This window comes from Dromaius novaehollandiae, chromosome 2 (genome assembly GCF_036370855.1).
Source record: "Dromaius novaehollandiae isolate bDroNov1 chromosome 2, bDroNov1.hap1, whole genome shotgun sequence".
Taxonomy (NCBI): Eukaryota; Metazoa; Chordata; class Aves; order Casuariiformes; family Dromaiidae; genus Dromaius; species Dromaius novaehollandiae.
The window spans coordinates 102564237-102591316 of NC_088099.1; the positions used below are offsets into that span (position 1 = coordinate 102564237).

Genomic DNA, 27080 nt, shown 5'->3' on the forward strand with positions numbered 1-27080 from the left:
CGCACACACTTTGTTGCATACACCTTCATGAACCACAAATGGTATCACTGATGCATACACCATAGCCTTGTCAGTCAGCAGGGAAGAATCAACATCATAACATGATATAGTAGCAAAGTGCACAGTGTCTTTATTATTTCAGTTACCCTCAGGTTTTAACTGAAGTGGTGACAATCTAGCATCCTGTTTTTTCTGGAGAGTGTCCACTTTGCACACCAGCTCCCCTGCTCTCCCTCATCACAGCCCAATTTTGATAATTAAAGCCCTCACGGGGAGCTTAGCAGAGCCCAAGTTCACAGCTAGGCCTGTCTTTGGTTGGTAGATTAAGATACAGGATAGCTGGGCAGGTTCAACACTAGCTTCTCCAGCATGGCATTTATGAACACAGTCACACGGATTCAAGGCAGCCATCCCCCATGGCACTCAAGGCCACCTTTGCCCGGTTCTGGCACTATGCAAGATCCACAGTGGCAGACAAAAGCAGGAGAGAGCTTATGTTCATACAACTGGCAGTACCTCAGCCCTTAGCATTAGACAAATGGCCACCAACAGTACTCCCTTCCCTCAAGATGTAAACCTTACCCTTCCCTACCCCCTCCTACCAAGGGGGTAGAGTCAGCCCCCTTTTTTGCACCTGATGTAGTTCCATTTTCCAAAATGCACAGATACTTCTACTCTGTCTCTGAAAAAAACATCTCCAATTGCTGAGGCAATACCCACCTTGCCTCCCTACATGCTTCAGCAACGCTGTGTACACTTACATGCATACTGAATATAAGAGTGCTGGAGTGCTGGTCAGTCTCTGCATGAGTAAGGGGAAAGAGGATGAAGGGAGGGAGAGGTGTTTGGAAGTGTTAGCCAGTTCCTCTCTCACCAAAGTTTTCCAAGGCAGAGGCACCAAAAAGGCTGTGGAGGTCAAATTGCAACAAGACCATTTTGCCTTGGGGAACACACTCACTGCAGCAACCACATGTGCAGTTGGCCATGAACATCTCTCTGCCAGAGGTGGCTGCCCATGACCAGCCTGCAATCCCTTTTGGATGTGGAAGGTGAGTAGAGAGAAGGAATCTTCAGCCTGCTCCTCGCCAACCCATCATGGTAGTGCCCATGAGCTGATGGAAAAAGGCTGTCCTCTGTAATCAGACAGTGTATGCCCCCTAAGCATAATCCCCAGGGCAACAACTCCACCCCCAGTGTGGGAAATAAATCAAGACACTTACAGAAATCAGAGCCCTTCTCTGTGCTGGTGCAGGAAGTTCCAAAACTGCTACCAGTAGAAAAAGGTGGTCTGTGCTCTACAGTGTGAGGAAAACCCCTCCCCCAAGGTTTTTGTCAGCCTTAGGGATCAAACTGGAACTCTGCCAATCCTTCTGTACCAAAGAGCTGAGACAGCTGAGCACAGGATGGAAGGCGTGCTGAGTCACACCACAGACAGCTCCTGTCACAGGCCTTCACTCAGACACTTTTGAATTCGAACATACGTTATTAGTCTTGATAGCAAATACTCATCTGAGCAGCTAACAAGCAGCTTGTTCACAATACTCTCAAGAGCAGCAGAGCCCTACACTGGCATCTAAGCAGAGATCAGGGCCGTGGTCTGTTTGGGTATGCCTGCCCAACTGCTTCAGAATGTCACTGGGCAGTAAGGAGAGCTGCTCCCCAAATCATGAAACCCAACTTTCAGGAAGATGAAGTTGATGCACGTGCAGATGGGCAAAGACACAAAGCCTGCAGGTGTATCCACAGATGAATGTGGCAGCCTGCAGAAGACAGCTAGCTCAATTTGCTTCTATACTATAAAGAGGGCATGGGCCTCTGGGTGAACCATTTTCCAGCCTTTGCAATTTCCTCTCCTCCAAGAATCTTTTTTAAAACCAAATCACTGCTCTGGAGCAAACCAAACTAACATGTACGTAGTGCAAGCAGGCAGGGAAGTAGGAATCCAGGAACAAATCGATGCAAGTTTAATAGCAGTTTAAAGCTGCATATATAAAGGATTTTAATATACCCAAATGTGTTAAAATCATTCTTTCCTATCAAAAAAGAAAAAAAGGAATATGCTGTCCAAACAATTACACCACCTCGTTAATGAAACCACCCTCACAGTTAGTACTGTATGTATATAAATAGAGGATTTTTAATAAAAAAAACAAAAAAAATTGATGGTTAAGTAACTTACAACAACCAACCCCTTCCCCCAAGCCAAAGCCAATTTTATTTGCCTTTCTTCATTTTTGCAGTCTTCTCTTTCCGCTTCTTCACATGTTTTGGGATTTTGGTTTTTCTCTTCTCTCTTTGGGCTTCTTTAACCATCTTTTTCCTTTCCTACAAGAAATCAAACAACAGTCACTGAAAACCAGCAAGAACAAGAGATTTTGAGCAAGCTGAGTTGATTAGTTATGCTAACACTGTAACAGATGGGGAGTAAGGGGTAAGCAGCTTTGGCTCGCACTCTCAATTGTTGCATTAAGAAGTTAATTAATACACCACATCAAATACGTTGTTAGCAAGGGTGGAGGGAAACAAATAAATAAAAGATGGGCACAGGGAGGGGAAAGGATTGGCAGGAAAAGGTACTATGCCACTGTAGTACACTATAGTTTGTACCAGACAGTGAAGATGCTACACTCAACCAGAAAATGCAAAGTCAACATAATAGAGGAAACAAACAAACAACAAAACAAAAAACCCATCCATAATCACTCCTAATCAGTTGTGGAACCTACAGCTCAACCTGTAAATTACCCAGCACCTCATCTTATTCACGCAAAAAGAAGTCCAAGTGAGAACCCATCCATAACAGTGAGAAGTGATCAAGACCTTCCTGCTTTCCATCTGAAAGACAGCAGCTACAGATCTCTAAGGAAAGTGTCTAGCAGGGTACTACAACTTCATTTAACAGGTTTGGAATCTATTATGTCTTATCCTTCTTGGGAGGTGGGGGAGGTGGGGTGGGGAATAACATCTAACAAGCAAACCCCCTCATCTTGAACCCTCATAAAGCCAGCAAATTTCATTCTTGTTTTACACAGGGCTCTCACTCATGGGTGATATCCTGCAAAAGAGCCCGAACAAAACAGGGCACACCTGTTATGCAGTTTGGAAAAAGAAACCTGAAAAACGCATAATCCCCTCAGCATGTCTGCTTTAAGTCTCTTTCCCACAGCAAAGCTAGTCAGCCTTCAGTAATAGTTCTGCAAAAGCCACTATGGCCATGGTATAAGCATTGTTACCAAATTTCCAGTTCTACAGGTTAAGTGGCCTCAGTTCCCTGATTAAAAGGTTAGGGGGCCCATAACCACATGCCTGCTGACCAAAGCCTGGAAGAGTAGTCAGAGGTACAAAAGAGCTGCCCAGTCTTCATTAAATTCTGCTTTGCATGGCTTCAGAATTCCCTACGCAGATCTCTATTCTGACTTTGTCTTGGTTAGAGAGCTATGTTATATGTCCCTCTGTACAAGAACGCCATTAAAGTAAACATCCATAATGAAATTTACTCTTTGCTCTCACTCTCCACAACAGGAGGAGACCATAGCTTGCTTCCATCAAGAAGTAACCTAAGAATCGAAGTTTGGATTTGTTTTGTCACATGGGCAGGTGTAGAAAAATACACAGTCCCCGGCCAGCTTACCTTTTTATCTGTGCCAACTTCAGCAGGTTTGTCTTTAGGATGTAGGGATTCTTTACAGCCTGAATCAGAGTCCTCTGAACTGCCATCATCATCATCATCAGAGCCTACTTCTGATTCTTCCACCTTTTTTTCAAGAAGTGCAGGGATCTGCAAGATAGACCAACAGAGACTATCTCAAATCCAAACTCAATAGCACAAAGGCAAAAACCAGTATATGAACAGAATCTCCTACAAAGAAAGCCTTGAGCAAGCTTGTGTCATCTCCTTTACCACAGACATCAGTGAATTTCAAGAAAAAGAATGAAAAAGAGGTTAATCCAAACTAAAACCAAGACATTTAGAACATACCTTATAGAAACTTTTATGCACAGCTGCATTAGCACTTCCAAACCCACTGATGCAAGGTAAAGAGCAATTTGCTAACATAGATGGAAGTTAGTTTTTTAATTGTACACAGATCATACCAAAACCTATTTAGGGCCACCAAATAGGCTTTAGTGGAAACACAAGCATCTACACTACAAAACACACTTACTCTTTAGCCAGACTGATGACTGTGCCAAAGCCTGCTCCCTTCCCATATTTATATTTTCATTTTAAAATAGTCTACAGCACTGCTAGACAATGCAAGGTTTCAAAATGGGGTGAGGGGGAGGGAAGGGATCCAAATATGGTTCCCGCTTTGAGTAATCAACTTGAGATATACTGCTATAGATTGATCTGTACCCTACTTCTTATGCAATGTGCTTTCAAGTACTTGATTGTGACATTTCTGTACATATAGCAGGGCAAAATTCTTATGCCTTACACTGCAGCATGGATCTTTGCACAGTAATTACAGCACAGATATCCCGAACATCTCAAAACTTAAGGTCATGTTACATTTCAAAACAATTACATTTTCCATGATTTGAAAGCATCTTTCCTCCCCACCTCCACGCATTCCCTTAAACAGGATGGTGATAATAAGGATGATCACTTCATTCTCAAGCAACCCAATATCTTATTTGGTGATAGGGAAGAGATTCATATTCAGATGCACTATGATGCCAGACCCATTCCCACACAGGCAGGGCCCAAGCAGACAGAAACAGTCATTCTGCAATCAAAAGGTTTTTTCCATGGCATCAGCTGCACGATGAGGCATTCTCTGCACTCCTTAAGCATTTAAAGTTGTTAAAAAGAAGGATAGCAAAAGGCCCTCTCACCTTCTGAACACCAGACAAATCCTTCTTCAATCCTGTCACAGTCTGATACAGAATCTACACCCAGGGGTAGAGAAATAAAGTTATGTTATCAAAATATGACTCTCATATCTAGTACCTAGATAAAATGGGTATCTCATAAAAGATAGTGACATAAGCATTAGTACTAACCAGACCATTTTAAGTACAACAGTAGTTTCTTTTACTATCAATTTTTAGTAAGAAGAATTCATATCCTCTCCCCCTCATTTGCAGGGCTTCAGGATGTCTACTCACATTATCCTGCTGAACATTCAATGCCATGTCCTCCTCCTTCAATTTCATCATTATATCCACATCTCTCTCATAATTTTTAACTTCAGTCAAAGTTCGAGGTATGTAAGCCTTCTTAAACACCTAGTAGATTGAAAGGAAACAAGTAGATTTACTAATTTACATATAGTTTCTTGATGTTCTTCCTTCCTAATGATGCATCTTTAGGAGAATAATTGTGAGGGGTTTCATGGCTCCGAGAAGCTCAAAAGGAATAAGGCAGTAACCCCACCAACATATCCACTGAAGGATATCTTTTTTTCTTTTTGCTGGAGCAGACTAACATGGAACTCATACATTCTTGATAGCTCATATGACCACCAGCAGCCCACTTATTTGTGACCTTCTCCAGTCCCTTCGCTTTCCTCTTAATTGATTTGAGTTTTAAGGTTTTGTTTTCTAAGAATTTTTTTCTTATGTTTTTATTGTGAGGTTTAACAATGCCTTCAGGAGGCAACTCCATTAAAAATGCATTGTTTCAACTTAATCTTTATACAAATAATCTCTCTGTCAATATACACCCCAACTCACAAAAGGTTCCTGAAGTAGTACAGTAAAGTAAAACCTAACCCCCATCAACATCATCTTACTTCAGATTTGGAATGTGATCTTTTGAGACTGTAGTCCAGCAAACTGAAGTCACTACCACATCAGATACATTTTTATTTTCCATGGAGTCCACTGGTGCTAAATCAGTCCCATCACCTGACTACAAACATGCTTTACAATCACGACTAGACCAAGTGTTGTACAAACAGCAAAGACCCTGTCTCCACAGAGCTTGCATGTAATAAGCTCCACTCTTTCGTGAGTGAGAAAGCACCACAACTAGCCTGAAGTCACATGAGAAGTCTGTGAGAGCAGAAACTCAACTCAGATGGTACTAAACCATCTCTCCCACAGGACAATGCCTTTTCATAAGCAAAGGCTCTGTTTCTGAGAATAATTTGTTTGCAAAAGGTGGGCATGTAACAAAATAGTAATCTCTGGCCCTATACTTCAGTGGGACCTCAGGAACTCTTCTTAGGAAACAAAAGTCTTTTCTTGGCCAAGCTTGAGCCAGAAGCAGTCAGTAAAACCTGCAGAGCTCCAAGAGGAAAAGAAAAGTCTTTAGTAAATCAAGCAGTGCTGACTCCAACAACAAATGCCTGGTGAACTAACATGAGTACATTCCCACTGATAAAAATTCTACTCAAGACAAAATTTTTTTTAAACTTTTCTGGAACAGAAACATAAGATTATAAATCAAAGCTTTCCAGAATGCTAGCCGTTTTCAGTAATACAAACGGAACAGATTTGTGATGGTTTCTCCTGCATGCAAAAGCAAGGTAGAGAAACAGTAAGTAGAAGAACCGAATTAGACTGGGAAGAGAGCTAGACGGACAATCTAGTCAATGTACTGATTATCCCACGAATATTGCTGTTGCTGTGCTATTGGTTCAATCACATTGGCACAATCAGATCTCAGTTTCTTTGTTGTTGACACATCTTCCAGTTCAGGATCAGTTAAGCCACAAGTAAATGCATTGGTTTACAAAGTGGAGTGTCTGCCTTCCAATTTCTGATCACTGTCTCTTAAGCTTTTACACATGGCATCTCTCTATACTTTGTCTCCTCAGCTAGTTCAGGACATACCGGTATCATAAACATTGTTTTGTTTATCAGCTGTAAATTCTTCCAAATTAAAGAATAATTTTCATTGCTTAGAAGAGGCAAGATTAATATTAATTTCACAGCAGGAACAAAAATCCTCACTCACTTCCTCATCCACTTTATCTTGACTGGATCTTTCCTCCTCTGTTCTTTTGGATGCTATTTCCATTGCCTAAAGAAATATGAAACAATATAATGTTACCATGCTACAGAATCACATCATTTAATCCAACTGACCGTTCACATCTAGATTTCTCCCTGTATTCTACTCCTATCACTCAAATTCTACAGCTTTCCTCATAGCAGTGCCTTGAGCGACACCTAACGGTACCTGGCATTTCTGCAGAACGCACTCATGACTGCAGATTTGCCTCGTTAACACTTGAAGAACACACTCCCTGATCCTTCCAGACCAAATTATGCAGGCCCAGCATGACTACAGGAAATAACAGCACAAGGAATATAGTGAGGAGGGCCCCAGTACTGGACTTTGTTTTTCTCACTGTCACACACATTGAGTAAACCAGGAGAGCACAAGCGAGGGGAACCCTGCAGCACAGCTCTGCGTCACTCAGCCTCCAGTTATAACAGGAAGTACACAACATCTGAAAATACCCATAACATACTGGTATTTGGACAACATTCAGCCTCTGCCTCATGGTCTTGGCCAGGAGTATGTACACATCGTATCTCCACTCCTGGCCGGGTTTACATGGCTTAGATTTGGCTCCTCCCCATTTTGGTTGCTTCAACTAGAAGAGCTGCTTTTTCATCTAACTGGAAGCAAAGGAATGGCACCTAGAAAAGAAACATTTACCTCATCCTGGAATCAGTATGTCCCACCAGCCACTACATCTGGCTAGCAAGACTGTGTTCTTTGGAGTAATATTGCCTTGAGTGATTCTCTTCCTTTTCCAATTTCTCCCTGCTTAAGTCTGCATTCTTAATTCCTTTATCTATATAAATACGGTTATGCTTCTGCCAGGTATCTGCAGAGCTAAATAAGCTTTTCTCTCCTTTCCAAAAAGGAAGAACTAATTTAGAGCATCTCATTTTTAATGTAAGTAGCACCTGAAATGGACATCTGAGTTTTAGCAATTAGGCTTCAGAAAACCTAGAATGAAAATGTGTTCATTCTATAATGGTACATAAGCAAAAGATCCACATATATGTTTGAAGTACTGGCATGACAACATCAGGAACCAACCCACTTCAAGAGCAGGCTGTAGAGTAAGTGAGATGGAGTTTGAACCAAATGTGAGTATTTGGTTCAAACTTTCTTATACAACCAATGAGGCCTTGAGGTCTTACCTTAGAGAGGTAATCATCCAGGTTCTCACTTGTAATAGAAGGATCAGTAATAAACTCAAACAGCTCCCTCACAGTCATCACTGCAACACTGCGCTTCTGGAAAAAATCTACAAGGAATCAAAGGCAGAGACAAAAAATAAAAGTCATTGTGTGACACATGCAACCATTATGTTAAAGTGACAGTTACAGCAAAATAATTGCCCTGATGATTTGCAAAAGTCTCAGTTGCACATATTGCATCTTACTGGGTTTGGTTACCAAAGCACTCTTGGCCATCTAAAATAAAACTATCTTCCAGATAGTTTTATTATCTATCTGGAAGAAGAGAAACTAGTTAAACATCAAAGCCAAATCAACTTTCAGCAGGAGTCAGGCTGAATGGGGCAGGGGTCGATAAAGAAGAAGTAAACAGTTTAGGACAGGTGCAGTACTTGCAATGACCAAGATGAAAAACATGAATATTTCAAAGAATAAGGTCTGCAGACCTCAAACTTTTGTCAAAGAAAATGAGAAGTATCCACTGAAGCACTGTACAGCCTAATTATGATCCACCTTAGTATGAGGACACACAGGGCACAGTAGCATACTAACGCTTTCTCTATTATTATGCTCAAAAAAAATTTTTTTTTTTTTTGAGTCAAGTATAATTAAATTTGGAGGCTGTACTTCTGGAGAGAACATAAAGCTAGGCATTTCTCACAGTCTCACAGTCTCTGTAGCAGGATTGCACAGAGAAAACTGTAGTGGGGGAAAAAGTCAAAAAAAAAAAAAAAGCTCAGTAGGGCACCAGCATTTAGGGAGAGCAAGCCAAAATAGACAATAAAAAACAAAACAAAACAAGGTACAAATATCTGATTCAGAAGGAATTAACCAGAAATTCATGAACAGAAGAGGAATAAGAAACAACTAGCACACTGGGCATCAACAAACACACAGAATCAAAATGCAAAACAGATCTGTTTTACGGATTTTCTAGTGTCTCTTAAAATAAGAAAAAATGCATGGAAAATAAAGGGCAGAGCAGGGGGGGTGGCGGGAAGCAGTTTGCAGCAACATACTTCTTGCCCTCTGAGAGGTCCAGAGCCTAGTGGAAGACAGGTCTGTCACACATACTCCCACATACTACATGAAGACCAAATCTTTAAGAGAAAAATACTATAAAAGGTACATTGTTGATCAGAATACTACAATAAGTGATGCTTCTCTAATAAGTTAGAGAATGCCTCCATCTTCTAAGCTGAGCTGGACCAGTGCAGGGAACTTTGTAATACATAGTAACTCTCCAGCTGAGGAATTCCAGCTATGGGTTCCAGTCACAGAAGGAAACGGATCAGCCTGTCTGCACACTCCTTAAAATAAGGGCAGCTAAGATGAGTGTGGGCGCTGCTGAAAGCTTGGACTCTGATCCTTGCTTTCTATTGCAAATATGAAATTCAAACTCACTTTGGCCAGATAATTTCTAGTAAAATGGGTTACATAGTCTTCCCAGCTCAGCACAGCCCATAGTTCCCTGAGGAAGCCATGAGAACCTAGGAGAGGGAACATTTTAACTAAAGTTTGACAGCTTCGACAGTCAAGAATCATAGCTGAAAGAACATAAGGAAGAACACAGTTCACCTTCCTAAACAAACAAGCCATCAGAACCAGAGCTAAAGTGCAGCCCACGCACCGTTAACATTGGCACAATCCTTTCGCAGGAACTCCAGTGCATGTGGGTGGTCATGTTCCACCGCCTGAGACACATCGATGATGTATACTTCCCCGCTGTGGTACCTGCAAACAGACATGCAGAACTGCACTGATTCCACAGGACTGTTACATGGAAGATAAAGGAGGGGCATAAGAAGTGTACTGCAAACTTAAGAATCAGCAGACAATCCTAACATTTTTCTAGCATGTATCTCACATATTAGGGCCAGAGGTGGTCTTTTTTTGTCAATCCCTTCCCTCCTTCACGCAGGCTGTATTAGTAAACTTCAGAGGAACACAAAAAGCAATGGTGGAGGCAGGGGAGGGAAGAGAGGAGGAAGAAAAAAGTGTGTGTGTGTAAATAGTAAAAATATATGTATACATATATTTTTACATATATCTTGCTGATTTTTTCATTAGCTGGCAGTTTTTATAGAGAGATTTCAGATGTGGGTTAAGAGCTACATAATTAAGTAAACAAACTGAAAGTCACAGTCTTGAGAAGCACCCCCCCCCAAGTAGATTAGTACTTCAAATGTACGCACAAAAGCTGCCAACACATACATTTTAGATGTTACAATTCAGAGCAAAGTTTAAAAACATACAGCATATTAAATTCACTGAGATCTGCATGAATAAGTCTGGCATCTTGATACATTCTTCTCATGTACTGGATGATTTGCAGGTACAGCTCCCGGACTTTTGAGTCAGATAACTGAGCATTCTTCAGCAGAGGAGCAGGCCTTGAAATTACCACACAAATAAGACAAAGTGAGTACTTTTTCCTTCCTACCAGCTGTAACTGCTTTAACTGCAGTACTTGACCCTTCTGCTCAGTAAGTGGAAAGCCCACCCTGACTGACTTGAGCAAAGTGCACGGAATCAGCCTGTCAGGCAGCAAAACTTGGTATATGCTTGCCAGAGATACTGGGAGCTCTGTTTCCAACATAAGCTAAGACATTGGACCATGTTACATTAATGTTTGTACTATACAATGCAGAGTTATCTTCTCTTATTATTAGCAAGCTTTTCCATCTATAACCTCTGGTTAAACCACTTCATTTTGAATACAACTGTGGCTTCAGAATCAGCAGACTGTCTGCAGTGGTAGCTGGCAAAGATCTGGGTATTCTACAAGTCACACACACACGTAAGAGTAATATGCTAATTTTAGAGGCCTAAAGTAATAGTAGGTAAATTCAGAGGGTTGGTTTGTTTATTTTTAATAAAAAGAATCGCTTTGATTTTCTAAGGATACTTACATATCACCTTTACCAATAAAGCCCATGACAAGCACGTGACTTCTTAGCATAACTGGCTCTGGGCAAGGTATCTGGGCTGTATTCAACCTGTAACACAGGAATAAACCACAAAACATAAAAACAAACCAACTCTACTATTTGCATTGCAATAGTGCCTACAGGAGCTCTGTTGCTTTAAACATTATACAGAGTTAAGAGCTCCTTTACACAGCATACTCACGCTTGTGAAGAACGACTAGGAAATGAACGCAAAGAACCACAGCCATCCTACTCCAAGCCCTCTCTAAACATTCCTATTTCAGACAAAGAACGTTTATACCGTTTAGGTTAATCCTAGATTAACCTATATCACACAGAAATACACAATGTTCTGCTATTCAGCAGCAGCTACTTCTGCCTTTTCCCCGCTTTTCAGTCAAGTCAGATAGAGTTCAGATGTTGAAGAACTTAACAGCATGAACAGCCAGACAAAAGAATATCTCTATTCCTTTCTTTTTTTCTTCCTCCTCCCTCCCACAGGTAAGCTTAAGGCACTTTCTGGAATACTCCAGAGACCAAAAAAAAGTAGTGATCCAGTGTCTAGCAACAGAAGGACATTGCCTAGAAACATGAGTTTCCGTTACAGAAATGAGTTTCAGTTCACATGCTGAAATAAAAACTGGAAGAATCACCTTATTAAATTCCTCATTTCTTTTTCAGCCCATGTCTTCACCATTTTTCTTGGGTTGCCTTTGCAATATCCATGACGAAATCTTAAAAAAACCCAAAAAAACCCCAAAAACCTCAGCATATGCAGTATTAGCAATGATTATTTTACCATCATTCAAACAAACCCTACTACCCATTAAAATCAGGCAGAACTCCAGCTCACCTGAATTCACCACTCACGTACTTATCCCGATCTTTAAACATCAGAATAGAGGTTTTGTAAATCTTTATTGCTCTGTTTTCTCCATTTGCAGTACTGGCATGATATACATTAGCCTATTGGATTACAAAAGGCAGACATAACATTTAAAGGAAAAGTTCTTTACAGTAACTGATACAACTTCCTTTCTGCAGCTGATTTCCAGGATGACAGAAAGAGAAGATAAGCTTTTTCACCTTAGCCCCTCTGTGACACTCAGCTGAGTTAGTGTGATTGCACACAAGGGAGAGCTGCTTCTACAAGCAGCAGCTTACAGGAAGTGTTTAAGACTGGGTAGAGGTGTTACAGCACACAAGAACTCCACATCATCCACACGTTAAGACTGAAACAAGCCCTTGTGTGAAGGGTTAATCTGAGACCTGTGCACCATTTAGGACCTAAAACATGGCCCAAATGCTTTATGCTGACACCACCACACAGCATGAAATTATGCCTTAAATCAGCACCCAAGGACTCCAGATAAAGTCAGATCAGCCTAGAGACTAGGCATTCTAAAACTAACTTATTAATTTACTGTAGAAAACTGTAGTTTGGTTTTAATTACCAGCAATATTACTTGATAGTAACAGTACACAAACATGTTAATTTTGTTAAGTCAATGAACATTTAATAGTATTTTAAACAGTATTTTGCTATGCCATTCAGGCATTCCCATCTCTGCAGAGATGTGGAGTGGGTCTGATCTGCATGCAAGAGAACTGTCTTGCTGAAAAAATGGTTAGCTGGGTTTGTTTGTTTTTCAGACATTGTTTTATGTTGTGTGTACACATATCATTTCCAAAAATTTCAGCTATAACACAGAAGTAATGAGAAATACTAATTTAAGTTAACATTTAAGTGTTATCAGAAATTCTTCATAGCTGGGAAAAACAACTTCCTTTAATGCAAGTTGCTTTTTATCCTAAGATAACTTTGTACTAATCAAATAACACACAAAAAGTAATACTAAAACCAAGCATTTCAATGTATCTTCTGAGCACCATAAGCATCTACCTAGCTTGCTGAAAAAAAGACTGCAGCATATGCGAAATATAATGAAACTTACTTCTTTCCCTGTGCTGATGCAGCCATTAATTTCTGATATGACACCTCTAGTTAGCATCTTGAACAGAATCATTCGAGTCCTTGGATCCAGTACCTTAAGGTTAATATGGAAAAGTTAGCACAATTGCTCTCATTTGAAGAGGACAAAACTTACTCCTATAGCCTATTCCTAGCACTGCATTAAAGGGCCTACAGCATCAGACTATTTTTAAAAAATCGAATGATAATTCAAATAGTAGCCACTCAGCATTCTGCCATGATTCTAGAACACTGCCTCACCTTCTTTTTCAAGAATTTTTTTTCTTTTTCTTTTTTTTTTTTTTTAAGTGAGCATATATCTATTTTAGAACTAGCTGAAGGATGTAAGGGAATGATTTCCCATCCACAGTTGCATTAAATGTGTTAAAATAAGTTTTCCCTTAAGATATAGTTATCATAACTGAAATAGAGCAGCCATGTGGCCCTGGGTCAACAATAGGTCAGTCTTACTTAACAGAAAACAAAACAAAACAAAAAAACCCCAACCTCCCCAAACCAAAAAACTAAACAGGCAAACCCAGACTTTTTCATCATTTCTTGGAGTTTGATAAAAGCTTAAAAATAGAATTCAAGCTTCTTTAGGACACCAAAGGAAACAGAATTCGAAGGTGAAACCTTGTTCCTGCAGTAGCTCTGTAGAGTTTTTATCACTAGCTCCAAAATTCCAGATTACTGGTTCCAGTCAGAACAGAAATACTTGATACAGTAAGGACTTACCTGTTCTACTGTTGCTCTGTCTGACTTATCCTTGACTCGATACCTAGCAGAAGTGAAAATAAAGTTATACAATCCCACACATGGACTCAGTACTTTGACAGAACAAAGCATGACATTCTACTTCAAAGAGAAGATAACAGCTTCAAAATATAAGACTTTCACTTCATACAAAAGCAAACATTTTTCCTGCAGGCAAGGGAAAAAAAAAATCCAGTATCAGTGTTCTTCACTATTACAGATATCATTTTCTCATGAGTGAGCATATTTCACTGGCAGCAAGAAGGCATCTGTCTTAGCAAGTTATGGCTATAAGCTGCAGGCGTGCCAGAAGAAAAAAAAAAAACCTAAACAAAAAAAGCCTTTCCTCACCAAATCATCAGGAGGAACCTTCACAACATTTTCAGTATTTTTGCTAGCCCAATTGCTCAAGGACCTCTGTTTAGGAAAGAAGCAGAGAAAAATAGCCTTTTGCTACTAGAATAACACCAGTAACTCCTGCATTACTACACCAAGAGTGATTAGATTTGCTATCAACTGTAGTGACAGGAGGATCAAAACTTGGCAATGATTCAGGTGACAGATCCAGAAAACAAAACGTTTTAAGACCAGAATGCAAACTACATATACTATATTTACCGATTTTTTTCTTAATAAATTTATTCAAAACTCTGGATCAAGCTAGGAAATAAGAACTCTTCTGGGTTCAAATTAGGTCAATGAAAATAGAGCCAAGCTTAGAACTCACAGGTCTGCTTCCTTTTGTCTAGACTTTTCTGTGATTCGGTTTATAACGGAGTCATCAAAATTCAGCTTATCTGAAAAACACATAAGAAATGAAAAAAACAAAAACCAAAGAAGTTTCCTATGTTCAGAATTGCATATGCAATTCTGCCGCCAGCCAATATGCCCCAATACAATGTTCAAACACACTTGGATCCCTCTATAACAAACTGAAGTGGTACTTAAAGGAAGTACCATAGAAGCATCAGTTAACTTAGTTTTCCACTCTGTCTATATTTCAAAGTAGGACTATAACAACACAGACTGCTGAGACAGTCCCACAGACTTGGAGATGCAATGCCATCCAGAGGTGATGAGAAAGAGACAACCTCTTCGGTAACATCTTATTGTTAAATTTATCTGCCCTTTTCTTCCACAGTCTAACATCGTTTTTCTAAACAGAACAAGCAATAGTCTCTAGGATTGTCTCCCCATAGTGTACTTAAAATGGTGTTTGTTAATTGCTGTGTGTGTAAAAGCTGCTGTATTTGGCTATACATCCCAGCACTACTCTTTAGAGCCTTCATTTCAGATCACCTTAGTTATGAAGGAAAATACAAACTCTTTTTAATATCCTACCAAAAATCCCCAGCCACAGCTGCATCTAGCCCTAACAGGCTGAGCAGAACAGCTTTTTCATCATATCATGAACACCACACTACACAGGCTAGGACAGCAGCCTCTCCACCTGTGGCAGAAAGTCTACCCCGTGAGACAACTGTTGCACAAGGTGCCACACTAATACTACAGGAAATTGCAATCAACCAGGAAATTTAGCAAGTTTGAGAATGGCCAAAGACATTCCAGCAGAGAGATGATACCCTCCCATGAGCCAGGCAGCTTACTCCTACAGAGAAGCTAGGGAAGAAATATTTTGTGTGATCTGGAGAAGCCAGGGAAAAAAGAGCTCTACAGCTCTGAAAGGGGAAGGGAAAGGGGTATGACAGGTGGTTAGCAAAGACTAAAGGCAACTTCAGCTGTACAAGAGCCCTTTTTAATCTGCCTGGCAACAGTTAACTGCCATTCCAGCAAGCTCTGACTTAAACTAAGCAGAATTAGTCCGAGGACATCACAGAACTGCACCTGTTATCATAAAAGACGACAACGCAATTATACTCACCTAAATTAATTTTATGTTCAAATTTCCTTAAAGCCTTGTCTGTAGGGGTAGACATTTTTGCTGAATTGCAACTAGGGGTCTGTCTATTTGCCTGAAACAAAGGATTTGTTAAAATAACTTGCCTTCTCTAAATAGCCCTTGAAATACAGACAGTATCATCGGAAGTCAGGTCAAATGTCTATGCCTAGAGTTTTATATATACAAAACCAGAAAGGGTGAAGAAATGGATACAGATTAACATCAGATTTTATTTAATTGCAGAAAAGAAAATAAAAGTGCCCCAGTTGGGTTTATTTTTAGTCAGGCAATCATTCTGCAAGTCTCTCGTATTAACACTTTTTTATCCCTAAAAGGAAGAGGAATAGCAGAAAGAAGCAAGGAGAAAAATGGAAGAAAACTGAGAAAAACTGAGAATATAATGAACAGAGAAGACTTTCCAAGGTTGTTACCTTTTTTTTTTTTTTTTAAACAGGCAGTCTTAATTAATATCCACTTTCACCAACACTGGACAGCATAAACCCCTAATTAAAGGCAAGAATAAATCGCCCAGGACAAGCATTGTGATTCAGACACAATGTGCCATGATGAGCACCACTCTACTTTAACTCAACTATTCTGTTGTACTGATGTCAACAAGAAAAGGAAAGGTTTTCAACCTTCAGTGTCCAAGCTGAGAGTAAGAAGGATGCTAGTTCTGACACAGTATGTGCTTTTCAGTCTGCAGCAAACCAAATGTTTCTAATCCAACAGTGTTTGCTCTAAATTCATGTTTCTAGCATCTCTCTCCACCTCCTACACATTCTTTCGCCTCCTTCACTATTAGTCCAAAACACAACTTATTTCATTCTCGGCATGACAAAAAGGTACTGTCTCAAAATTCAGTGGAAATGAAGGGAAAGACACTCAAACACACAGAGGATCGATACTGAAAAGGAAGCAACAGCACTAAGATCAGGGTAGGCAAAAAAAAAAAAAGGTTAAGAAAGCTTAAAAACAGAAGGAGGACTGCAGTAACAAGGAGAACACAGCAACAGGACTTGGGACAAGAAAATCAAGGGGAGTTCCTGGCTACAATGCACATACACATGCAGCATGCCAGAGGAAGAGACTCAAAGGAAGAGGATTCATCTGAGGAGAAAGCTTCATTTGATTTTTTGCTCAGCATAAGACTAACACTGAAAAAAGCCTCATGGTTAGTCCTATTTGCTCTTGGGCACCCTTGATGCTCACAAAATAGCCTTCAACTTACCTGTGGATTGCATCCAGCAGCAGCATTGTGGTGCTTCCGGAATCTTCCCATGTCATCATCCCAGTCCCAGTCTTCATCCTCATCTTCCTCTTCATCATCATCATGATCATTTCCTTCCTCAGTATTAACCTCTTCACACAAGCATGACTGGCAATTCTCAGATACTTCACCTTCTTCAGCTGTTTCTGTGTCCTGAGTAAGTTCACTTCAAACAAATACAGACATTTATATAACTACAAATGATCACTACAGTCATCAAGATATTTGTCACTTCACCTGTCTTTAAACAGGTGCATATGAGGATGTCGCTGCCTTTAAAGCATGGACTACATTTAAATTATCTTATTCACTGCTTCAATGCCACCTTCTTACTTGTTCCGTTTACAAACATTTAGATCTGTGACTCCAGACAGATGAATAGATCATGCCAGATGATGCCAGCCAGCTCCTTCATCAAAGCCGAACCACTCTGCTGCTGCCACGGTACATGCCACAGCAGATTTCCACCTGACAAGATATTACAGCAGCTCTCACTGGTGGCAACAGGTAGCCTGCTACTAACTCTAGGGCACCAACACAATCAACATGAAAAAAAATAAGCAGACCTATCAAAGAACTTGCAGGAGAAATGAACACCTTCGACTTACTAGTGCTTTTGATTTCTTCAGTCTAACATGTTTTCTGCCAAAACAAGTATGTCCCTGAGCAGATTCTCTGCAGGCATTTAATACTTATTTAATTAAGTCGTAAAACAGGAAGATAATGGCTTGGACACACAGGACAAGACCATTGTTTATTCAATCCTCTGCTCCCTGATTTAAGTTCAACAGAAAGAGTGTTTTAGTTCCCAAATAAATCTTGTCTTAATTAAATTACTTTTCTCTTGCGTGGTTTCTGATGCTTAGTTTCAGCCAACTACAAAGCTAAATTATCTAGACTACCCCAAATTTGCAGTTGGCTCAGTCCATTTTAGTGCTGAAACAGAACTCAAATAATAATAAAAGAGTGAGAGAGCAAACTTTCCCCATGCACACAGTTTTAAGCAAAGTAACAACTCTGTTCTCTTCCATGGTTTTTAACCAGGCATCACTCTGCAGGGCCACCGTCCCCAGCAACGACCCAAACCGAGACCGCTGTAGAGTGCTTCTCCCCTCACAGCTCGCCCTTTTTTGGCACATTTTCTTGACAAGCGACTGCGGGGGAAGAGAAGCAGCAGCAACACGGACCCGGGGGGGGTGGGGGGGTGGAGGCAGGACGAGCCAGGAGACAGCACCACGCCGAAACCGAGCGAGCCGCCCAGGCCTGCCTGGCCTCGCCTCGGCCTTGGGCCGCCGCAGCTCCCACTCACCCCGCCCCGCCATTTCCTCGCTGCCGCCCGGCCTCTTACCCGTCGGAGCACTCGGCATCGTCAAACTGCCCCGGGACGGCCTGGCTCATCGCCACCGCCCGGTAGTCCATGGCGGCGGGGCGGCAAGCACGCAGAGCCGCCGCGAATCCCCACACAACCCTACGGAAAGCGATGCGTGACAGAGGCTGCGCACCCACAGCATGGCCGGCACCTCCCACTCCCCGCCCCCCCAGCCGCCCCGCCAACCGCCGCGGCCCGGCCCACCACCCGGCACGGAGCCGCCCCCTACGGCGCGGGCAGAGGGTCCAAAAGCAGCGAGCGCGCCCGTGCCGCAGGGAGGGGGAGGGACTAGTAAGGCCGCGGTATATTTAAGCAGGCTGGGACTTGCCTCTTGGAGAGGGTGGTGGTTTTGTTTTGTGGCAGCTCGTTTCGTTCTGGCGCTGGGATTGGCTACAAACGCTTGATGTCACAAGGGCTTTCTGATGCTACTAGCGCGGCGTATCGTTGTCCAGGCGCGGCCGCCGAGCCTCGGGGGCGCGAGGCGCGGGGCAGCAGCCCGAGGGCCGCGCGGGGGGTAACGGCCACAACCAACCGCCGCGGCGGGCCCGGGGGCGGGCTGTGGGGGCCCTCCGGAAGGGAGCACGGACCCTCTAGGGTCTGAGTGGGATCGCAGGTTCGCTTTGCAAAAGACAGGGTGTTTCCCATCGTTTATGGGCTAGGTATGTCTTCAGGATACATCTCTAATGGGTATACGTGAATTTTAATTGAAGCTTCTTGCTTTCTCTCTGTGCCTCTCTTCCATACTCACAAGGCCAGGGGGACTTTCTTTTAGTAATCAGTCCAGAAGATCCATGAGATCTCTGTTATTTTGGGACTTGCTCCAGCCTAGAGCAGCCAGTGGGGGGGGGGGGGGGGGGGGGGGATGCAAACTTTGAAGGGGAAGAGAAGCCTGAGAATCATGCTTTAAAACCTACACCTGCCAAAGTCAGTGGTATACCATGTAGCTCTTATGAGGACTACAAGGAGAAAAGACAACCATGGGTTTTCTGTGGTGGAATTCATGGCAACTATTCAGTTTACTTACCTGTGATACAGACATCCTGGATGATATTGCACCTTCAACTTGTTTTTACTTTGCTAGAAATGACTGTTTTCTTCTATTAAGGTCAGGGATTCATGGCTGCTTTTGTGAGATGTTATTTAGCATCTGTATCCTTTGAGATAGATATAGAGTTTTATACAATATACTCTGAAACATTACAATCAAATCTTTATTAATATAAAACTTCAACTGAAGCCAAAGGAATTCCAAATTTTCCATCTTTGCTAGAGCATCTTAAGTAACCATAATGGCCATTACACTGAACAAACTGCAATCACCATTTATTTATCAATATAAAATAGGTTTAAGAAAATAAAAATCAGCATTCTACTTGTATTTTCTGGTGCATAATGATAAAATCTTAAAAAAAAAAATCCAGTCTTTTTTTAGATGTTCTTCCATGATCCAAGTGGTAAATGTAAAGACTGTTGGGAAAATCTATGATTGTTGCAGAAAGCAATAAGGGAGAGATGTTTGTGCTGAGGAACCTTTAAAGAGAATTAATTGAATAGATGTCATTTCCATCTGCAGTGCTTCCCTAAAGTCAAACCATCGAGAGTCTCTGAATGTGGAAAGCAACACGACAGTTTGACATTTTGGAGGTGTGTATACAAGAGCTTTACTTAAGGGCTATCTTCACTTAAGCTTCTGACTCTAGGGCACCTGAAACTGAAATATCTCTTTCTCCTTCTTTTTCATGCAAGAGGGAATACTGTGTCAGATATTTTCTCTCTGTAAAAAAGTGTCAGGTGGTACGGCAGAGAAGATTAATTACTGCTCCCTACAGAACAGTGTCAGTCTGCTGATACAATTACAGGCACAACTGCTTTCCAAAGAACTGTTCAGTGCAGACAAACCTACAAGGCCTAACTGCATAAAGACGTAACACCATGCTGCTTGGACACTGACACTAGCCAGAGATGAGGGAGGTTTACTGGTAGGGCCTCATGCTATCCACTAGTTGCAATAACCAGTCAATTCTCTGCCATGTCACTTGCGATGTCTGTAATTGAAAAGGTAGGTCCCATATGAAAGCAGACTGCGCTGTTATTTCTGATTATATTTTGTACTTGGAAATCCTAATCATGCCTTGTTGTGCTAGGTATTATACAGACACTGAATAAAAATGGGAGCCTGTATCTCACTGCTAACCATTTTCTCTTGAAGTGAATGCAATGCTATGTATTGCATTCTTTATTCAACTGCAGAATGAAGGCAGCAAGAGGCAGCGCAGGGTTCACCTGGTTTGGAGGCTGGCAGAAGTGAGTTGAGCTAGTGGCCCTGTCACACACCAACACCAATGGGATTCTGGGTTAGTTCCAGTGCTGCTCCACCAGCATGCCTTGCCCTTACCTGATCTGGGTAGCCTTCCGTTTTGGGCGGGTAGATCTGTGCTGTCTTTCCCAATGCTCAGCTACATGCAACAGAAATTGGATTAAGATCACATGTTTACTGATCTTTTTCTTAGATCCAGCTATCACAGGACACTCAGACCATGCGGGTGAAGTCAAAGAAAATGTGCTATCCTATAGGCTTATTTCACTGAGTATGTAATAGATTATTCAATGCTCTTTAAGTAAATATGCGTGTTTATTTTAATGACGGGGAACTGTTTGAAACATAACACTGGCAAGTGGGATACTCATAGGATTCCCTTATTCAGTTTTTATTCATTCTTTGCTCCAGACTTCCCCGTAACTCCCCTACAGCCATAGTGGACTGCAACACATTTTTTTATCGCAGGTTTTAAGGACTTGTTCAGAAACAGGCACAAACTGTTCTGCAAATGATTAATCTGCAAAAGGGTCACTGGGTGGTTATGCTACCTTCAGAAGGAGACTCTCCTATATTAAGCACTGTGCTAGGCTCACTTTGACTCATGGTCAGCTCTGTCACAGGCTGAACTGCAGTATGGTCTTGGGTGACTCCCTTCTCTTAATCTCTTAGGGTTGCAGTTTCCCATTTCTGAAATGGAGATGGTAATATTTCCTGTGTTTACACAACATAATGTGAGGATGAATGTATTAGCATTTAGAAGGCATTAAGACAGGAGAGGTGGCCCATGTAGCTATCTACATAGACTACACCAGGCAAATTTAATCAACTGATCAGGGGGATGGAGGCAGGCAATCACAGCCTACAGGCATTCCACCTCGATGGGACACTTAAAGTAGGAGGATACTGCCCACAGCCCTCACCCTCTTCAACCTCCATGAAGAGGTAACGTTTTTAGTGTTCCTCTGTAGGATCGCATTGAGGGAAAGTAGGAACTTAAGGCTCTCCACTCCTTACTGACTGCTGTGCAAGTTAGCAGGAGTGAAGGGGGAGGATGACAACACAGTTCCATGTGCCAGCCACCATATGACAAGGCATGTGAAAAAGAGGTGACAGAGGTTTACCAGGTAGCATCCTTATTCTCTGTGAATATAGGCCTCTGTCTGCCTATGCACTCGGATCACTGTAGCTCCATGGTCCTTCTCACACAAGAACATCCTTGGAAAACTACTGCCTCCCTTAATCTGCCTATGACTGCCTTAAATTATCCTTCCTGCAGATTAAGAGTTACAAAGTTTACTCACATTCAGATGTCCACAAAGTACGTAAAAAGTGCATACCCTGCATGTTGCAGTTCACACTGAAGCTGGGGAACTGAAAAGCACTGTAATCAGAGTCTCTGGAAGAACTGCAGTCTCACTTGTCTCTGGGAAAAGTACCTCAAGAGGGCCATTAGCAATTCCTTTTTTATATTTGCAGGATGCAATGCAGAACCCAAAGGGAGGAGAAGACGCTGACTGCCAGCTTTGTGAAGGAGCCCGTGTTCCTGAGCCTGTCTTAGAAAATTTGACAGGTGGTATGTTGCTGTTGGTGATGTTAAACATGAGAAAAGATTTCAACTACCATGTGCTAGGGATGGGTTATAATGACTTTTAATCTGTCTTGCCCTAAAGTATGCCAGGGCAGTACTTCGCAGTTCACAGGAATCATACAGAGAAGAAATACAAGGTCAGCAATCAGTTCACTGATGTGCAGCTTTGAAAGAGAACTGTTGTGACCAATGCAGTCCCCTTCTAGTCTGCCAGTGTAACGTAGAGTGAAATATTCCTCCACCACTTGAGTCCTTCCAGCATCTTCCCAGTTGCAAGTCCTTCCTTGCGCATGATTAGAGTAAGCTGTCACAATACACAGAGCATGAATAGCTGTGAGGGGCTACACACCCAGGGGCTACACTTGGCAGGTGGCCTTTTCTTGAGATATGGCTTCAGCTGAGCTCAGGCCTTCCAACTTCACTCAAACTATAATGACTTGTGTCAAGATAAAGATCAATAGCAAGGCAAGTTCATGTGACTTTCAGAAGAAGCTCTTCATGCTGTCTCAGACATTAAGAGTAATCCTGCTCTGTTTTTTGCAGTCCCTTTTTTTTCCACTTTGATTCTCTTTAAGAGGCCAGATCTCCTCCACCTCATGCACTATGTTTGCCTCATTTGATATTCCAATACTGTAGGTTATATTCGAACTTTATATATACACCAGTTTAAATGGAAGAGGCACATTTAAATGAAAGAGGCACACATACATAGGAGAAAGAAAATAATATGGCACTTTAATCCTGATGTGAGCATTCATGTAGTTGCATCATGTTTTGGCTAGGTGGCTCCTGATCAAAGAATGATATATACTGAAGAGGCAAATGATTCATGCATTGTGTTAAGTTCCAAACAAAGCAATTCCTCTCCACAGCTATATTATTTCCATGAATATTCTTTGATACAGTTCTAAGAAACTTAATTCTTTCTTTGATTCTGTACACATTTTCAAGATTCTTTACAGAAAACAACAATGTCACCAACTCTTAGAAACACTTGCCATGAAAGCAACAGACCTCTCTGTGTAGCCAGCTGGAATGAATCTTCAGATGTGGACACAATGTTTTTCCCAGAGAAGGAATTCATAGGCAAAGAAGAGCCAGCACATCAAACGAGAATACTGGGCTGGCTAGAAGAAAACATAAAGGGAGAAGACACCATTAAAAAAGAATTGTGGGAATCTGAGAAAGAAAAAGTTTCCCTGTCAGAACAATTATCTGTTAAGTCCCTTGTATCTCCTCATGAAACGCCATTTGTAGAAATGGGGGAGTCGCTACTGGACTGTATTATTAAAGAATCCCCCAAAAAAGATGTATCTTATTTTCTCACTCAACCCCATGGCTCTCTGTTCAAGATATATCCAAGTTTTGGTACTGAGGAACTGTTTTCTGGAGAGGATAATCTGAACTTGGCTGGCAAAGCTCCCAGTCCAAAAGGAGATATGGTAAGATTTCTTGTTGCAAAGCTCCCAGTCCAAAAGGAGATATGGTAAGATTTCTTGTTGCTTGAATAGAGGTTTAAATGATGAAAATATTGTTCTCTGATAAAGCTAGTGGTAGTTCTTTGAATGACATGTATATTGCTGTATGTTATGTGTGAGTGCTATACCTCCCTGATATATAATATGAAAGAGAAGCATTAAGAATATCAAATGCAGGTATTAGAGTTGCACCTTGAATTAACTGAGTTCTGAATGAAAGAGGCAATGCATTTTCACTGAAGTTCCCGTTCAGCTTACAAATCCTGACTCTGTTTTGGCAGGCAGTCACTGGACAACAGCTTGACCTTTCAAACACCTGTAGGGAGAGCAACAATAGTTTTTCTCCTGATTCCTTGTATGAGAACTTTATGTATAAACCAGCTCTGATGCAGTCAAATAGAGAAGTGAAAAGAACTATAAAGAACCGTGTAATTCAGTACAACAAAAGAGGAAGTGCTCACAGAAAGTTTCCATCAGAATCTGTAAGATACTTTTTCCTATTTTTAGTTTTCTATCTTTCTTAGTTACAGGTAGTGTGAGAAAAATAAATAAATTCAAACAGTTAAAATGATTGTGAATCAAACTCTACTCCTATTTATTATTAGTTTTATTATATTATCTAGCAAATTCAGTAAAAAAAAAATTCAATGCCTTCTTATACAAGGTACTATAGGATTCCGACTCTCGTGCTCCATCCAAAAGACTAAGTCAGTAGCACTTCAAGCAGATTTTATTGCCTTCTAGCTCTGTTTTCAGTTGAGTAAAATCTCCCTTCTATCAATCTGCTGGAAATTCAGTAAGTATCTTGCTGCATAGAGCATCGGAAGACATTTTTCCTAGTTATTGCTTTAATGTAAACATTTCTCTTTCCCCATTTTCTTCAATCAAGTGGTTTGACCAACAGTTTAATCTTGATTTGGGTTTTTTTGTTTGTTTGTTTTTAATTCTTGCTTTAAGGTCAGAACTTACTGCAAGTTGGGCCAAAATCTGACAAAGGCACTCTTTAGACTTCACTCCCTGGATCTTGATACAGGTGCAAGACGTCATAGACATTGCTGGAGGGTGGGCACTTTGTTTTTTATCATTTTATAGCATGGATTGAAAATTTCCACTGAAGTTAATGAAGAAATAGTTTGAATAAATAGAACTGAGTATAGACTGAAGGGTGTCACCTCTTGTTTCGTAATAGTATAATACAACTCTGCTAGTACTGTAACAGTGTGGGTGAAGCTTATTCACATTTATCCTCAGCTGCTTTTCTGCTTTCCCTGAATAGTTGACTGTCAAGCCATGTGAGCTCTAATTTTTATAATTTAGTTGACGTCAGAATGTTGTTATCCCCCTAGGAAGTGCCTAAAGCTGATAAGAAATCTTTACGCCATCATTCTGAGATATCACTTGCTCCCAAGGAAGAATATAAGCAAGGAGGCACAAGCAACAAAGTGATCCTCTCCACTCATAAAACAGGGAGCCCCTGTCTAAGCTCTTATGAAGCATCCTCAAATACGTTTAAGACACAGTATTCCAAGTACCACTTGGAGAAACTACCATTTCAAGAGGAAGTTACGAACTTTAGTGGAGTCATCAAGAAGCTAGAGCAAGACCAGCAGAAACAAAACCAAATCATGGATCTTCAGTGTGATGATATGCTTTTGAAGAAGAATATTAAAGAAAGGGGAAAATTGTTGCTTAGGGAAGGGGATTTAGGTCTGGATGAAGTGACTAAGAAGATGAAGCAGAATCAGAAGAAACAGCCAACTCAAATCTTTGATTCTTACTCTGAAACCATTTCTCTGGAGACCAGTTTAAAAGATTTAGAAACAAAAACTGTTCAGCAATGGCATTTTGAAGAAACTGTAAACAAGCTCAAGAAGGATATTGAAGATCTAAGAGAAGGAAAAGGCAAGGTCACAAAGGAGAAAAATGAGGCTAAGAGTTGGCTTGTAGTCATGCAGGAAGCTTTATCCAATGCCACGAAACATCTTGAGGAAGTTGGGACTGAAAAAAAAGCCCTTCTGCAGCAGATAGAAGAACTTAACTCTGCATATTGTCTCCTTCAGAAGAAGCATGAGGCAGAACTGCAGACCAAGTCTAGGAGACAGTACTTGGAGAGAGACCGTACTATATGCAGGAAAGAAAAAAAGATAAGGGAACTGCAGCATCTCAAACAAAACCTGGAACTTGAGGCTGATACTGTCACTTCATCCTTGCATGGGCTGAGGGAGGAGAAGGCGAATACAGAGAAAGGGCTTCTATCCTTGCAAGCAAAATTTCAGGGAGGAAAGGATGGCAGCTTGGCAGAAAGGCAACAGCTGGGATCCAAATATAAAAAGCTAGCTGCTCAGCTTAAAATTCTGCAAGTAGAATTTGAAAATGAACAAGCTGAAAGGGAGAAAATGCAACAGCAGATCTGTGAGTTCAGAACAGAGAACCAAAAGCTGCAGCAACAGAATGCTAAAGACCAAGAACAAAACCGCATCCTGCAGCTTGAAACTGCCAGGTGGAAAAAGAAATATGATAAAGTCAGAGAATCACAGACAGCCAAGGTATAACTTCAAGAACCTATAATGAATAGAGTTCCTAGTTGCCATATACAGCATTGGTAACACTGCCTTCTGTTTTAAAACAGTGATGAATACACATACAAATGTGCATTACCAACTAAGTCCTACTTACACACTTCCTGTGGACTTCAGCTGTATATATGCAGCTCTGTAACAATGGATTAATATTGCCCATGAAACAACTTGCAAATATACAATGTTGCATAAGCATTAAATCAAAATAATTAAGTGTAAATCCTAGGCTGAACATCAAGGTTATATTTACATGTAATTAAAATCCCGAAAAAAGTGTAGTCTAACATGCAGAAGTAGGATGAGGTATTCCATATCCCATTCCCTCCTCCAAAAAAGTGAGCTTTTTTCCTTGCCCTCTTACTTTACATTATGTGGAAGCAATGAAATGCATGAGGAAAGTTTTACATTTTGACCCTTTATTTTGAGCAGTTGTATATGGAAAAACAGCTGTTTTCTCATTCTTTAACATTGCTGTCTCTATGCCAGAATCAGCTGCACTTCAAAATGATTCAGATACTCAGACATAAAATTTGCTTACAGGAGGAGGATCAAGAAAGAAGTAGTAGAACAGAGGAGGAATATTGTGGAGAGGTTTTGTCTTCTGGTGTGTTAGGTTTTGTGTAATATATTCTTAGAAGAAAATATTGTACGAAATATTTTAGTCTCAGTAGCACTTACACTCTTGCTAAGCCCTGAAGCCCACACTTCTCCCTTTCCCCTCTCAGGCCGAACTCCCACTGACTCAGGTCAGGGAGTCTGACTAAGAA

General features: G+C 41.1%; 1 protein-coding gene across 2 annotated transcripts; it reads right to left on the reverse strand.

The window, feature by feature from the left end:
- Positions 1-1941: 1941 nt before the first annotated feature.
- RIOK1 (RIO kinase 1) lies at positions 1942-18531 on the reverse strand. Of its 2 annotated transcripts, XM_026114881.2 has the most exons (17): positions 18328-18531; positions 16941-17145; positions 15692-15782; positions 14537-14606; positions 13792-13834; positions 13037-13129; positions 11935-12047; positions 11735-11815; positions 11064-11150; positions 10407-10544; positions 9782-9885; positions 8113-8219; positions 6908-6973; positions 5113-5232; positions 4840-4893; positions 3632-3778; positions 1942-2325 (listed from the first exon to the last, which is right to left on the reverse strand). In XM_026114881.2, exons 1-17 carry the CDS (start codon positions 18396-18398, stop codon positions 2215-2217), a joined length of 1701 nt encoding a protein of 566 aa, XP_025970666.2. In that variant the 5' UTR covers positions 18399-18531; the 3' UTR covers positions 1942-2214. The 2 variants fall into 2 exon arrangements, with proteins under 2 accessions (XP_025970666.2, XP_064363136.1); XM_064507066.1 differs by lacking the exon at positions 11735-11815.
- Positions 18532-27080: the final 8549 nt, after the last annotated feature.

Coding starts and splice junctions, on each gene's coding strand:
- RIOK1 (XM_026114881.2), bottom strand. CDS start 18,398: ATGGACTACCGGGCGGTGGCGATGAGCCAGGCCGTCCCGGGGCAGTTT. Junction 8,220..9,781: donor GGATTGTGCCAATGTTAACG/GTGCGTGGGCTG, acceptor GATTCCTTGTAG/ATTTTTTCCAGAAGCGCAGT. Junction 5,233..6,907: donor AAGATAAAGTGGATGAGGAA/GTGAGTGAGGAT, acceptor TCAATCTACTAG/GTGTTTAAGAAGGCTTACAT.